Source organism: Opisthocomus hoazin, chromosome 4 (assembly GCF_030867145.1).
Source record: "Opisthocomus hoazin isolate bOpiHoa1 chromosome 4, bOpiHoa1.hap1, whole genome shotgun sequence".
NCBI lineage: Eukaryota > Metazoa > Chordata > Aves > Opisthocomiformes > Opisthocomidae > Opisthocomus > Opisthocomus hoazin.
Window position 1 is genome coordinate 69,303,760 of NC_134417.1, and position 14,652 is coordinate 69,318,411.

At 41.7% G+C, this 14,652-nt stretch overlaps 1 protein-coding gene across 2 annotated transcripts; it reads right to left on the minus strand.

Annotated features, from left to right (window-relative positions):
• Positions 1 to 103: 103 nt before the first annotated feature.
• Positions 104 to 13,964, minus strand: GTPBP10 (GTP binding protein 10). 2 transcript variants are annotated; one of them, XM_075419388.1, is made up of 10 exons: positions 13,703 to 13,873; positions 12,357 to 12,550; positions 12,172 to 12,263; positions 10,948 to 11,092; positions 8,211 to 8,284; positions 7,162 to 7,214; positions 3,829 to 3,936; positions 3,171 to 3,248; positions 2,077 to 2,200; positions 104 to 1,312 (listed from the first exon to the last, which is right to left on the minus strand). In XM_075419388.1, the coding sequence occupies exons 1-10, from the start codon at positions 13,733 to 13,735 to the stop codon at positions 1,092 to 1,094; spliced, it is 1,122 nt and encodes a 373-aa protein (XP_075275503.1). In that variant the 5' UTR covers positions 13,736 to 13,873; the 3' UTR covers positions 104 to 1,091. The 2 variants fall into 2 exon arrangements, with proteins under 2 accessions (XP_075275503.1, XP_075275502.1); XM_075419387.1 differs by lacking the exon at positions 12,357 to 12,550 and having other exon boundaries at positions 12,172 to 12,312; positions 13,703 to 13,964.
• Between the last annotated feature and the right edge of the window lie 688 nt (positions 13,965 to 14,652).

Here is a 14,652-nt window from a genome sequence, read left to right on the forward strand (position 1 = left end):
TCAAAAATTGTGGGCTATACCTATACTTAGACCTCGTGCAAATATGTTAACTCAAAACACAACACTATTAGAGGAAGATCAGAACCAATACCAACGATAAAACAATTGCATCCGGAGGAATCACATCCTTCTGCCCAGCCACCGCTTTTAACAGGATCTAGAGAAGCAGGGAGTGACAGGTATACTGACAAACCGAGGTCACATTGAAAAGCCTTTGATGTTTTCAATCTTACTTCGCTTTGCAATCAGCGTAATAGCTTTGAAGTAGAAAAAACCCTGTACAGTAAAGGACTTTAAAAAAAAAGTAAAATGTAAGCGTGCCTGCTCGTAACACAAAACCTGGAACATCAACTATTCCCAAAACCGCACAGCTCTGTTGAAAAGCAGCCATCGTTTTCCTCACCACACAGAAACACATGTCCCCAGCTCCGTAATTTGGGAGTCCCTCCTTTCAAGTCTGGGAATGCAGAATGAGGATTTGTGTGACCAAGGGGAATACAGCAGCCACCAGCAGGTGGGAAAAACCCCAGTACACATCAGCCTCACTTTTTTGTGCTCCTGCAAGTCGCTTCCTTGCAGCCATTTATTTTTGTTTTCCTTTAGATCTTTAAAAGTAACACCCCCACCACCACCACCACAATCCACTGCCTGTCAAAACAGCAGAACTGGTTCACCTTAGAAGCACCAGGCCCTGGAAAATTGCTCTATCAGAAGTTTCCCCGGGTAGTTCTGATGTCCATGGCAAAAGACAGAGCGGTTGACCTTGCTCCTTCGCTACCTCTGTGGGTTATATTCCTTCTGTTCACCCCATCTGGCAAAAAATATTCCAGGTATCATCAGTTGATAAGCAGTGCTCTGAGTTGCACATACTTTGGTCTTTACTCTGTTGAGTCAGCAGCCAATGTAAATCAGAAAAACCTGCTTTTTTTCCCCCCACTGTGCTGCACCCAAGAAATTGAGACAATGGGGGGTGGGTAGCAGAGAAATGGCAGTGGTGATAGAGGGAATAAAAATTGAATGGAAGGTCTGCATAGTAGCAGGTTCATGTACAGACAAACAATATTAAAATATGTTGGATCTAGCCAAGAATGCTAGCTTCTGTTCATTTGTTCTTCTACTGAAGTTTGTAAAAGTTGTAGTTTCTTCTTCCGATATTCTTCATTCTCCTGCTCTGCCTCCTCATGTACAGATTTTCTTAAACATGCTTTTAGTTCCTCAATTCCTTCTCCAGTATATGTAGATACAGGAATTATATCTTTGAATTCAAGTGTATTTGCAGGAATCATTTCTTCCTGTAGTAAGTGTAAGAAGTCTGAAAAAATATATTGAAAGAGTTAGTACAGTATCACTACAAAGCCCATAAAATCCCATTACATTTAGAAAATAAACTTTAATAAATTACAGTAATAAACACAACAACAATTAATACAGAAGTATTATCTGCTTAATTAATCTTTAAAAAAATAGCTAAAGTCTCAGAAGACAAGCACTAACCTAGCAGTCATAGCACAGTTACACCCTCAGGAGAAGATGCTATACCCTTCCTTTAAGACGAGTACAAAGAAATCGCAAGCTGTAGAACATGGGAGATGGATAGTTTTAAGCCTTCCTGGTTTTTACACACTTCAGGAAACAGGAAGAAATTCACCCCCATGTAATAGCAAAACTGAAGTAAACCCCTGCATAGGCCTGTCCAGAATTTTCCAGTGTTTTGGTCAAAGTCACGTGATACATTGTATATAAATCAACCTCTGTAAAGGAGTCCTTCAACTGAGCTTACTGTTACCCCAGATACCTACACTGGAAATTTACTCTCCCATCTCATAGTTGGGAAAGATCTTCTAGGATATCTAGGATAGGTGTTATTAAAACACTTCCCCAACAGTGAAGCCACCACTACAAATGCATACAAACAGAGCTCTTAATGCAAGCAGTGGTTTTACAACACATGCTCAAATAATAAATTTAATAGCTGACTTTACTTCAGTTTCAAACAACTCCTTGCCAAAGCAGAGTTACTCCTGATGAAATCTTATTACTACTTTTGTCCAAGGTAACTGTTGAAAGTTAATTTACCTTGAGGATTCTGTAGCTGTTCCATAAGTTCATTCCAGTTATTCTTTGCACAAGGCAAATCCATTTTATTAACAGCAAGAAGCGCAGGCTTTGTTAGAAGTTCCTCTTTGTACAGCTCCAGTTCCTTAAAAGACAAGTAAATTTGCCTTAATATGGATTTGTAGTTTAACCAGTGCTACTTCAATTTTACATCCCCTCTCTCACTTAATTGCCTAAATAGTCTTTCATGCTTAGGCAGCTGTGAGATTTACTCAGGTGCTCAAGGTTGATATATTAAAGCAGTCTGACAGAAGAAAATAATGTTCAGTGATTCAGTGATTTTTTTGCTCAAACACACATGTTTCAGGTAAACAGGCTGGCCGATTCTGAAACAGCCTCCTACAAAAAGAATGACAGTTTTGGTTTTGTTTTTCCAATATCCACAAACACAAAATCAATTTCAGAAAAAGTTCAGATCTATAAAATATATAAGAAAATTCCTTGGAGAGCTTTCTGATTCTTAAACATTTTAATGGACTACGGGTAATATCAGAAATAAAATCACAACCACGAATCAGCTGAACAGCAATAGTTGAAATTCAGAAGATTCATCATCTTAAGACATATAGCCAGAGAGAGAACAGCTGCCAAAGTTGAAATTATGTAAAATGTATTATTTAATCAGAAGCAATGATAAGAGATGGAAACACTGAATGTCTGCAAAGCTGGGGCCTGATGTCTCACTTCCATTAGGCTATGCAGTAAGGGCATCAAGGCGGGGATTTACCTATACCTATGCACTTCTACTCTCTAAAATGCTACCAGACTGGGGAACTGAAAAATATGTGTCTTTCCACTTTTATTTGACTGTAAAAAACACCCCATATGCTGCACAGAGTAATGAAGGAACAGTTGTGCCCAACATAAAATAGAGCAGCTTCACCTGCACAGTTCAAAAAAGATTTCATCATTTTCGAAAATCCTAAGCTTGTTAACTGGCCTTATATTATAAATCCAGAAGACACACTAACATTTGAACGTTCTTGATGAAAACTGAGTCTCTTTCTTGGCTCATCATGTAAGTACAACTGTCAATCAGGAAAATGAGAACTTACCTTTGTTAGAAGCAATATAGTCTCAAAGGCTGTTCTGAACTGAGTCTTAATAGACAGTTGAAACCCAGAAATATCAACCTGAAAAAGTTACACAAAAACAAGCTTTGTGGTATTAAATTATGTTACAGTATCAAGGTACTCTCGATCAACTACGTTGCAGTAAAACATCCACGCACTCCTTGCAGTAAAACGTCCATGCACATGCCCTCTTTCCTGGGCAAATAACAGCGGGCAACTGTACACCAAAGTAACACCATAGACACTGGAAGCACAAACTGTTTGACTCTGGTACAGTAGTTCTGAAAGGTTTGATTTTCAAACCTCTTTCTTCAGGGGATCTTACAGAGAAAAGAGAGAAAGTGGGGAGAGAAAGAAAGCGGGGAGAGAAAGAAAGAAGATCACCCTATGCTTTAATCATGTTTTGAACACGTCATTGCTCTAAATTAATTGGCAAATTTTAATCATAAATTCTATTTAAGGATTTAATTTATCCTCGGTCATTGGAGCATTCCATTCTGAAAACAGTTGCAGCTATATTTATCATAAAACACGCAAATTACAAATGATTTCCTAAACTGCAACTACATTGCAATTAAGATACATTTTCTTTACTGCGCTGCCTTTGCTTTCAATAAGCTGTAGATTTTATTTTACTTACAACTAAGAGAAGCTGTTTGGTTCTTTCTACATGTTTGAGAAATTTGTGTCCCATCCCTTTGTTTGCATGTGCACCTTCAATCAGTCCTGGGAGATCTGCTACCGAAATCTATGAAAACAAAAGTTAAAACAAAAGATTTCCAACAAGAAAAAACAGTGATTTTAAACTATCAACACCTATTATAATCTTACATAAACAAAAGAACCCAGGCAAAGGAATGCCAGCAATACCTAATTTGAGAGACTCCCTTTACAGCTATGTGTATTCCTTGAAATTAACTGTGCAGGTGATCAGTTCTCTGGCAGTATGCATTGGCTGTTTCAATACATTTAGAATCTATCATCAGAAGCAGGTTTTAACAAAACGCTAGTTTTACACAGACATTGTGCTCCTCCTGTTCCCCCCTCTATTTACAGCTGTCTGAGAAGTAGAAAGTATAGGGTAATAATACCCCAGGAGAGATCTGGCAAAATTTACCTATTACCTGAGAATAAAACAGACTCTGAAAAGCAAGAAGATTGGGCTATCATGGCTGTACAGAATTCAAACTGTCTGTTCCTTGCGGCTACAGAGGATCATTATTCCAAACGCGAACCCACTTAACATTGCTCCCCCAAGAACTTGTCTTCTGCTCTTCAACTGAAATGAGATCTTGATTAGCACATCGGCTTCCAACAAGAGCCCAGCAAAGACTGCCACAATGGACAGAGATCTTGTAATTTTCTCTGCTGGTTGGGAGGGTTGTACACAGTTGTAAAGGAGAGCTGAGACAGACCAAAAAAGAGCAGAATACTAAAACCCCCAAATAATGTCTACTCATTAACTCACAGAAAGCTAAGACAGACGGTGAAGCAAAGGAGAGCAATAGTAGGGTCTTCAGATCTATCTAATACCCATTTAGACAGCAACTGGATTCAATTAAACCATGCCCAAAACCACAAAACCAGCACAGAATAAAATTTCCAGCGTGCTAAGTATTGCAGAAGGGGGCTTTCTGCTACGAGTTAGTTACACTCCCACTCACGTGTCACACTAACTTTTAACCGTTATGCATTTCTTAACTATTTGAAGCCTTGCTTCAGAATTTTCCATCTACAGAGACAGGAGATAACAGCTGGGTGAACCACAGACTTGCAACTAGAAACAGGGACAGAATAACTGAAACAAGGAGAAAATAACAAGAGAGTTAGAACAGAAACATGCACTTCCTGGTGTGACGCGCTTGGGTGGTGTAGTACCATCATCATAATCTTCTCCCCAACTTTAGTTCTTTTTCAAAGAATATTTTTTACGGAGCTCAAAGAAACTCATATTCTCTTGAAACAGCACTTGGTTCAGATATTCTGGTAGAAAATGTAAATGCTTCTGCTAGTTTCCATGATCTGGTACTAAGAACTGAACCCAGAGTCATACTCAGATCCTCTGCTTTTGTGGCTTTTCTTTTCCAGGTAGTAACAACAGATGATGGCACCAGGTAACTTGCATGTATTTTCTTCGTTATAGTGTACTAAGATACAATAAGAAAATTGCTAAGTATTTCCTTAAAGATGTCAATATTCTGTAGGAAAAAAACCCCAGATATAATGAGCCAGTCTCCCTTGAGTGATACAGGATGGTCACCTCAAGTGTTACTCTTAATTGCTTATGTTTTGCAATACTGAGAGCTGAAGTACTTCCTCTCACTCACACACGCTCCCTGTAATCACAATTACTGGTTCCCTTGATTTTAGAAAAAGAGGTATTTTGTCCATGTAGTTCCTGTATAGCACCCAACACTATAGTATAAAAACCATGAACTGCAGAAACAGCCAACTACAAGGGTCATTGGCTATGATGTGAAACAGACTGCAGAAAAAGCAGTCAGGAGTGCAAGTAGTTCTCCTGCTGAAAAAAGATACACCAGTAAGAGCAAGAGGTCCTGAATCATGGCAGGTAGTTAAGTTTTTTTAAAAGGCTATACACAACCCTGTTATTTGCAGCACAGCTTTCTAGGATAAGTCACTGTAAACCAGGAGGTAAAATTACTATACAAAGAAATACCCTTAGATATGTGCATCTCTACAGGGAACCTGACAAACTAGAGTTACTTCCTTTAACACACAGTTTTGTTAAAGGTTGTTAAATGAATGTTCCAAGCATCAGCTACTGAATCCCCCTAAGGTGACTGCTTCTGATAGTGAAAAGAGGAATTTTTTGTCTTTTCACATGAGAGGTGTGCTCTTCTGGTTAAGTCATCTGAAACCCTTTTATGGATTCGCCTTTTATCTTGGAAGTGATGAGTCCAGTACTGCATGTATGATACACTTCAAAAACAAAATAAAAGCACATCAAAGAAGATTTAAGCTTGAGGAATCAAAATGTTTGCTGTAACCTTACATGAACTCGGGGTCCAAAATCTATTAGTAAGAGTCTCATTTAGCATTGGTTTTCCCCTCAGTGGATACTGCAGAAAGGATTTCAGGCACCACACAATTATCTGACAATTTCACCTGAAAATAGGTAGAGTTGGGTTCCCAAAAAACAACGTGGTAGGGCAGTAGCTCAACCAGCCCTCCAGAGCTACAGCCTACCACAAAAAGGAACTGAACCCAGGTGTGGGGTTCTCAGGCAATGCACTATCCTGGCAAGCACTATCACTTCATACTATTGTATGAATCTTTTTTAGTAAAGATTACTTCATACTATTGTATTAATCTTTTTTATCAAAGAAAAAACAAAACCCAAACCACAAAAGGAAGTTAGAGCAGCCAACCTAGAGAGCCAAACAGTGAATTACGGTAAATGAGTTCTATTCACTACATTCCCTGTCATTCACTACTGCAGATCTGCAGCTATTGGACACATTTGCCACTGCTTAAAATCCATTCTGAAAACAACTCACTCATTCCAGAGCTCTCTGTATAGCCAACTTGCAGAAAATTTGCCTCTTCTGAACAAAAATACCAAGTTAGTCTCTGAAACAATGTTTTTTTTAAAGCCCTAAACACAGCAATCTCAATTCCATGCACAAGCTCACAACTCTAAGATTATAAAGCAGGATTAGAACCACAGAAAGGTGACAAGGGAACATAAGAAGCTATTTATTGAAGTGAGTTGAAATCAGCTCAATGTCATCTTACTGCATTTGGCTATAACGCTCTCTTATTACTTCAAAAAAAGTACTTTCTCCACAACTCTCATTAAGACCATGTAATCGCATTTTATATGTATACATTATAGATACACATATGAAAAAACCTACAGGTTTCCTTTTTCTTTCTGAAGTTGTTAAGCAACATAACTAATGATTATATACAACTTTAACAAATAACCAGAATGAACTTTCATACCAACCTGCTTATAATCTGTATACATGATCTTTCCTAGTTCAGGCTGTACTGTTGTAACTATGACAAGGGGAAAAAAAAGGAGGAGAAGAAAACAAAACTTTTTAACATTTTCAAAAATGTTACTGTTACAAAACACTTAAATGTTCCAGGACTTTCTCACTTCATATTTAAATGAAACAAATGTTCAGTAGCGGAAAAAAATGAGGCAAATGTGATGTTAAGAATTACTGGAAAAAGAATAAAGAAAAAGCAAAACAAGAGAGAACAAAATCAGACCACTCAAAAAAACAGTGGTTCACCAAATCTTGGCACTGTCTGCAGTTCTGTTCCCATGATCCCCAAAAGGGAATAGAGGAGCTAGAGAAGTCTCAGACACAAAAATGATTATCCAGACTATGGAATAGCTTTCAAGTAGGGAAAAATAACGAAAGACAGAGTGAGACAGGACTCTTCAAAATGAGGAAAAACATAAGAAGGCTGTAGAGAATCAGAAGTGGCACAACAAGGTCAGTACAAATTATCAGCACTTGTACTATTGCTTTTTAATTAAAGAATGATCAGACAACTAATCACAATTTACTGACAGAAAAATAATAAAAATTTTCTGTTCATTTTTTAGTGGACAGGATTCAAAATCAAAATCTTACTCTGTTGTAAATACAGGTGGTAGCTATTTCCAAAGCATACAAGACATTTATGCAAAGGAACTTGATGGTGCATATTCAGTTGACTGAGGATATTACACACCACCGAGAGTCTCAGACACAGTAAAAATGGGCTGAAACTAAAATAAATCTTAATTAGACCCTGAATCAACAGGTTGAAGCATTATGAGCATGTACACATGAAAAACTGAGGTGGTTAAAGGAACTGGACACTACAACAGTAAGTCTCTCTTTGAAGTATTTCGTATAATTAAAAATCTGCATACCGTATTTAGCAGGCAACACGGTTATCCCCTGTTCTTTATTACAAACCTGCAAACAAAGTCAGAGACAAGACTTCTTGCTCTCATGAAATATTACTGCTCTAAAAATAAGAGTATGAACTTACATGCATAATTTGCAATTTCAGGTTTGGCATGAGAAATCTTGCTTAACAAGGATGATTTTCCCGCATTTGGAAACCTAGAAGGAAAGTCAGTATTTATACATTGAATAAACACATATGTGATTCCTGTACATTTTATTACCAAGTACCCTACATTATCTTATTCAAACTCAATGCTATCAACTAATTTTTGTAGACTCATTTACTCAGACTTTAAAAAAAACAAACAAAAAACCCACAACAAAACAGTAAAACCCAGATCACTATGATTTTTTTTTAATCAAATCTGAATAATTTTTCTAAATCCAACAATGCTTCCCAAGGATGCAGGCAGGAGAGATACATAAATACACGTGCAATTGATTTAAGGGAAATCTTTCGATGTCACTTGGATGGAAACACAGCATAAGCATCCAGGTCTACTTGAATTCAGTCTTCACATGCTATAGCTCATTTTGTAAATCATGCTTACACCCTAAACACTTGTCATGCAAATACATCCTATCAGCTGGATCTACAGACTTTTGGTATACAAATAATGGTTAATGAAACATTCTATAATTTAAGTACCAATGACATCTATGCTACAAGTACAGCAGTGTAGCAAAGCATATGTAAACTCTGTATGTATATCTCTATGTATGTGGGGGGCAGGGGGAAAGAGCAAGACAGAGACTTTGTGTATAGAGACACACACACACACAAACACACACAGTTTGTTTATGTTTTTAAGGCAACACGGTTGCCTGAGGGATCCTGAAATTAGGACTAACCTGCTTTGTTACCAAGTAAACCAAAAAGCATACCAGTGAAGCTCTAGGAGCTAGTCTGTGCAGACCTGACTGTTGTAACCTCTTCCCCTTAAAAGGGGTAGCTATACCTGCATACTACAACAAAAATGTTCTTTAAGGGATACAGTAGCTTTTACCAAAGCTTCTTCACAGAATACATCTTACCCATTGAAAAGGAAACCTAAGTTAAAACTGAAATTATAACACATGCTTATTTTAAAGATTAATCTGAGCTGTAAAACAGCTGATGCTGTTTGGCATCTGTCGATGCCAAACTTGAAACCAGTGCTGACACAGAGGATAAACTGTAGACCTTATTCATAGCCCCTGCTCCGTACGGGAGACCACACAAGACTCGTGTTCCAGGCAAATTCACAGTTATTCAGCACAACATTTCAGTGTAACAGTGATCAAAGAAACTTTTGTCTACAGGCAACTGAACTTTGTTCACAAGATACAAAGGCACGCGTCACACAGCAAACCATATACTCTCCACTTCAATACATGCAGAATCATGACTTGTTGGCAGGGGCAAGTAATAAGAACACAAGCTAATGAAAAACAAGACTACCATTACTTTAAGGGGCTTTATAAAGGGGTTGTATACGGGGCTTTCTTAAGAGAGAGACACAACGACTCTTGTTGTAACAGGAGAACTACTGAGGGTAGTTTTAATGTGCTCTGATGTTGAAAGGTGCCTTAAAGACATTCCGGAAGGTTACTCCGGTCATCTCTTCAAGTGAGTATTTTGTTTCCACTGAGGTACAATACGCTCTTTGAAGTTTAAATTGCAACTTACACTACACATCACAATCTGTACCCAAACCTGATGGGTCTTTCTCAAGTCTGTATGTTTTTTACCTGATCTAATAGCAAACCACTTGCAAATCTACTGAAGTAAAAATAACAAAGAGATCAAAGTACAACCACAAACTACCAGAGGCTGATTCATACTCTCAAAAAGAAAACAACATGCTCCTCTAATTAATTGATAGTGATTCTTTTTATCCATTTTAAAGGGAAACTGCCAGCTAAAATACAAACCAAAATGCAAGATTAAAGAAGCATCGGTGTCACAAAACTCCTATGTTTTCACACATGCTAAACCAAGAAAAAATTCTCTATCATGTAATTACTGAAGAACACTTGAAAATTATATAACTTTAGATAAATCTGGCATTAACAGAATCATATCTAATAAACAAAAAAAAAGTAGGTAGAAAACCACGTTGTCTTCAAGTTTCCATCCTTTAATGGTGTATACCAATCCACTTCAAACTCCTCATCATTATTTTTTCTACGGTTTTCATTAATAAGGACCATGGGACCAAGGGTGGGGTGGGGTAGCATGCTGAGCAGACCAATACTTTTACAATTGTAGCTTGTTGAAAGCTTTCTCCAAATAAAAATACATTTATCTGCATTGTTATAAAGCAGCAACTTTGAAACGTAAGTCCTACCATTGCAATCTGTAATTACTTCCTTCCAACATTCCAAGCTGTTTGTTTGGGACCGCAGGCTACGCAGCCTTTGAAACTCTCTTTAACACTACTTCTGAAAGGGCCCACTTGTGCCAGTACCATGAAATTGAAGATGCAATACGGATAGTGCTCCTGGGTCTGTTTTGCACCTCCTACTTACTACTAGCTAATATTTATGAAGTATTTTGATAATTGCTGTAATTGCTGAATTCTGATTATATTAATAATTATATATTACCCTGATTCATGAAGCTTTTCACCCACAAAAGCATAACCAATGCTTTTCAAATCTTAAAATTAATTTTAATAGGTTTAAACTCTATCTGATTTTTGCAAACTGCAAGTAATTTAAGTGGCAATGCAAATGTACAGTTATGGTCACCCTCCACACTCTCAAATTTCTTTGAAATCCTATTTGAAATTTACTACCTTGTTTTCTAGTATCACTTCTCAAACTTCAGTACTTACCCAACTAAGCCAACATCTGCTATAAGTTTCAAATCAAGACGAACAATTCGCCTCTGACCTTTGCAAGGCATGAAGTTTGTGGCCAAAGAGCCTCCAAGACCTCCGCGAGCTGCTAGCAATCTCTCTCCTGCTGCATTAAGCTCTCCTGAAAAAACAAATTCACTAATGAAAAAGCACAACCCCCTACAGTAGTTCAGTTGTTATTTTCCACTTAAATGTATCTTCAATGAAGAGCAAATTTTCTGTATGCTTCCTCGCAAGAGCTGTGCACTCAGGGTCACGGTATTTTTCCTTCTTCGGACACAAGCAAAAGTGATCACACCCCAGTATTCCCCCTAAGTCACACAGTTACTTCAAGAAAAGTGCTAATTACAGGCAGGCAAAGTATGGCCAAGAGGGTAGTTCTGAAGCCTCCAATACTTGAATTCAAGAATGCAAGGAAACATCTCCATTGACAGACATGTGGCTACAGCAAACTCTGCAGATGTTCCCTACATTTGCATTAAGAAATAGGCTATAATATCTCTCTCAGGGTTAGAATAATAAAAAAAGGCATCATTTGAGTATATAATTCAAGGATAATTTTAGACACTGACATGCCTACGTCATAAACAGTTCTTGCTATACATCCAAACCAGAGTCATCTGTGAATTTAGTTTGAACTCTGAACAGTATGAGAAGTCAGAAACTGCAAAGCAATCACTGAGAGCTATTCCGAGAGCACTGCACTGATAGAGATCTACCTGGTTGCTACCAAGTACCACTCTTCAAAAAAAAAAAAAAGGAAAAAAACAAGTAAGTATTTTAGATAACCTGAAAGGTTCACACTCAGCAAGGACCTTTATCTTTTAAGCAATGTCACAATTCAGTAAAGTTATAGGGACACTTACCCAAATTTGTGGACACGTAATTTATGTAAGGTCATTAATAATCCTGTGCAGGATCAGTGTGGCTTCCAGCTTTTAACACCTGTTTGCAAGGGCAATTTTCTTTCTGCTGCATACAGCGATACAAACTGACCACTACTGATTTCTGGAAGTGATCCTTGCTTTTCCCACAATTTCTACAGTGTACTTTTTGTCAACTGCTTGCCCAAAGGAAAACACACACATATTTTGGGAGATGGGTAACCTTAAAACATCCTAGTGCTAGAAGTCTGCCAGATGCTATCAATAAATACGACAGTATCTGCTAGATCCATTAAAACAAAGCAAAAGTTCTTACCAATCTGCTTGCCATCATCACAAAGAACTGAAATTCCCAGAGGCACATGAACTTCACAATCTTTTCCTTTTTCACCTTTTAGAGCTTTAACACTGGGAGAAATTAAACCAGGCTTAGTAACTTCAGCTGACATTTTGCTGTCTGTAAAAGACGTATGGAACGATTTGCATGAAACAGACTCGTACCTGCTGTTGGCTCCTGGTCCAGCTACAAATCGCTTCTGGGGATATCTGTCCCTAATGCTCTTTAAGGTAGTTCGTTCTCGGGCGACGAGCCAGACATCACCACCTCTCCCTCCTTCCCCACCTAGACGGGGATAACCCATTCCACCAGTTCCTCCTCTCACATACAGCCGTAAATCGTCTATGAAGTTGCCGTACTAACAAAACAGAATCACAGTTGGAAGGGACCTCTGTGGGTCATCTAGATCAACCCCCCTGCCAAAGCAGGGTCACCTACAGCAGGCTGCACAGGACCTTGTCCAGGCGGGTCTTGAATATCTCCAGAGAAGTAGACTCCACAACCTCCCTGGGCAGCCTGTTCCAGTGCTCTGTCACCCTCAGAGGGAAGAAATTCTTCCTCATGTTCAGATGGAACTTCCTGTGCTTCAGTTTGTGCCCATTGCCCCTTGTCCTGTCACTGGGCACCACTGAAAAGAGCTTGGCCCCATCCTCCTGACACTCACCCTTCAGATATTTATAAGCATTTATAAGGTCCCCTCGCAGCCTTCTCTTCTTCAGGCTGAACAAGCCCAGTTCCCTCAGCCTCTCCTTGTAGGAGAGATGTTCCAGTCGCCTCACCATCCTTGTAGCCCTCCGCTGGACTCTCTCCAGTAGCTCCTCATCTTTCTTGAACTGGGGAGCCCAGAACTGGACAGAGTACTCCAGATGGGGCCTCACGAGGGCAGAGTAGAGGGGAAGGAGAACCTCCCTCGACCTGTTGGCCACACTCCTCCTAATGCACCCCAGGATCCCACTGGCCTTCTTGGCAACCAGGGCACACCGCTGGCTCAACTGAAACAACGGTTTCATGTCAGTGTTACGTTCTATTTTGTTGAAACGTGAGTAAAACTGCCTGGACAGAGCTCTTCTATGGCGGCTATAACAGACGTTCAGGAAACAGAGCTGCAACCCTCCAGGGTATTTTTTCAATAAGAGAAACGCCCGACCTCTCACGCTCGGCAGGGGCACCTCAGGGCCCGCGCTGCCGGGCCGCAGGGGACGGACGGGGCGCGGCCCTGCCCTGGCGCCCACGGGGACACGCGTGTCGCTGCCGCGGGGCCTCGGGCACGGCCTCCCGCGAGAGGCCCGCCCCGCACAAACGGCGCCGGGGGCCGCGGGGCGGCTCGGCCCGGGGGAAGAGAAGCGGCCGCTCGCCTGGGTCGTGCCCGCGGAGCCCCCACCAGCCCGCCCCGGGGAGGCCGCGGGGCCCGGAGCGGAGCCGTGGCTCCCCGCCAGCCCTTCCCGCCGCCCGAGCGGTGCCCACGTGGGGCTGCGCGCACGCAGGGCCCGTCCGCGCCGCTCCCACTGACCTTCCGCAGCACCGCCCCGCCGCACCGCACCATGGCGGCAGCCGCCGCCTCCGCCCGGGCCCGGCCGGCCGCGGGAGAGAAAGGGAGGGGAGGGCCGCGGAGGGGCGGGGCGGTGGCCCCTGCCCCACCGGGCTGCGTGGGGAGAACCGGGTGGGCGAGCAGGGTCAGCACCCGGGCCCCAGGGGTCTGGCTGCCGGCCGGGAGAGCGCGGAGGGAAGCGGACAGCCACCCGCTACTCCCCTCACGCCGGCGGAAGCTATGACAGCCGCGGCGGGGCGGGGCGGGGCGGGGCGGAGCCGTGCCGCTCGCGGGGGCGCGTGCGCGGCTTTTGCCTCTCTTGGGCGCATGGGGTTGTGGCGGGGATTCGGCGTCGTCCCGCCGCGGTCTGGTGAGGCCCTTACCGCGGGGCCGGTCCCCCCGCAGCCGGTCTCCCCGTAGCCCCGGCGCGGCGAGGGGCGCGCCTGGTTTGCCGCAACGCGTCAGCTCCTCACTCCGGTCCTCCCCGACCCCCAAAGCGTCTCAAGCCGAGAGGTGCTGGGGCTTTTCGGGCCGAGGTGCTGGCAGGGGCGGCTGAGGTGAGAGCAAGGCCGGGGCTGCGGGGCTCCGGGCAAGATCTGCAGTCTCCAGCAGCGTGTTCTGCCTGGAAGCTGCAGCATTTTCTGTTGGCTCTGCCCGTGCAGTTGGACCCTGTAAAGGCTGCTGGTCGCACTGCCAATGTGCTCTCCCTCGAGAAGCTGGGACCTGACCGTTCAATGAGGCAAAGTGTCAGAATAAGGGTGATCCTGTTGAAAGTACATGGCTTTAATAAGGCTTATGGTGCTTTGCATTTTTTAAATGGTCACAAATGAGAAATTATTTTGTAAAGCACAACATTAATAAGGTGGGATGGGTAAAATTGGTGAAAAAACGCCCGCAAGTTAGTTATTTCACAAGTCTTTATTTTGTAGATA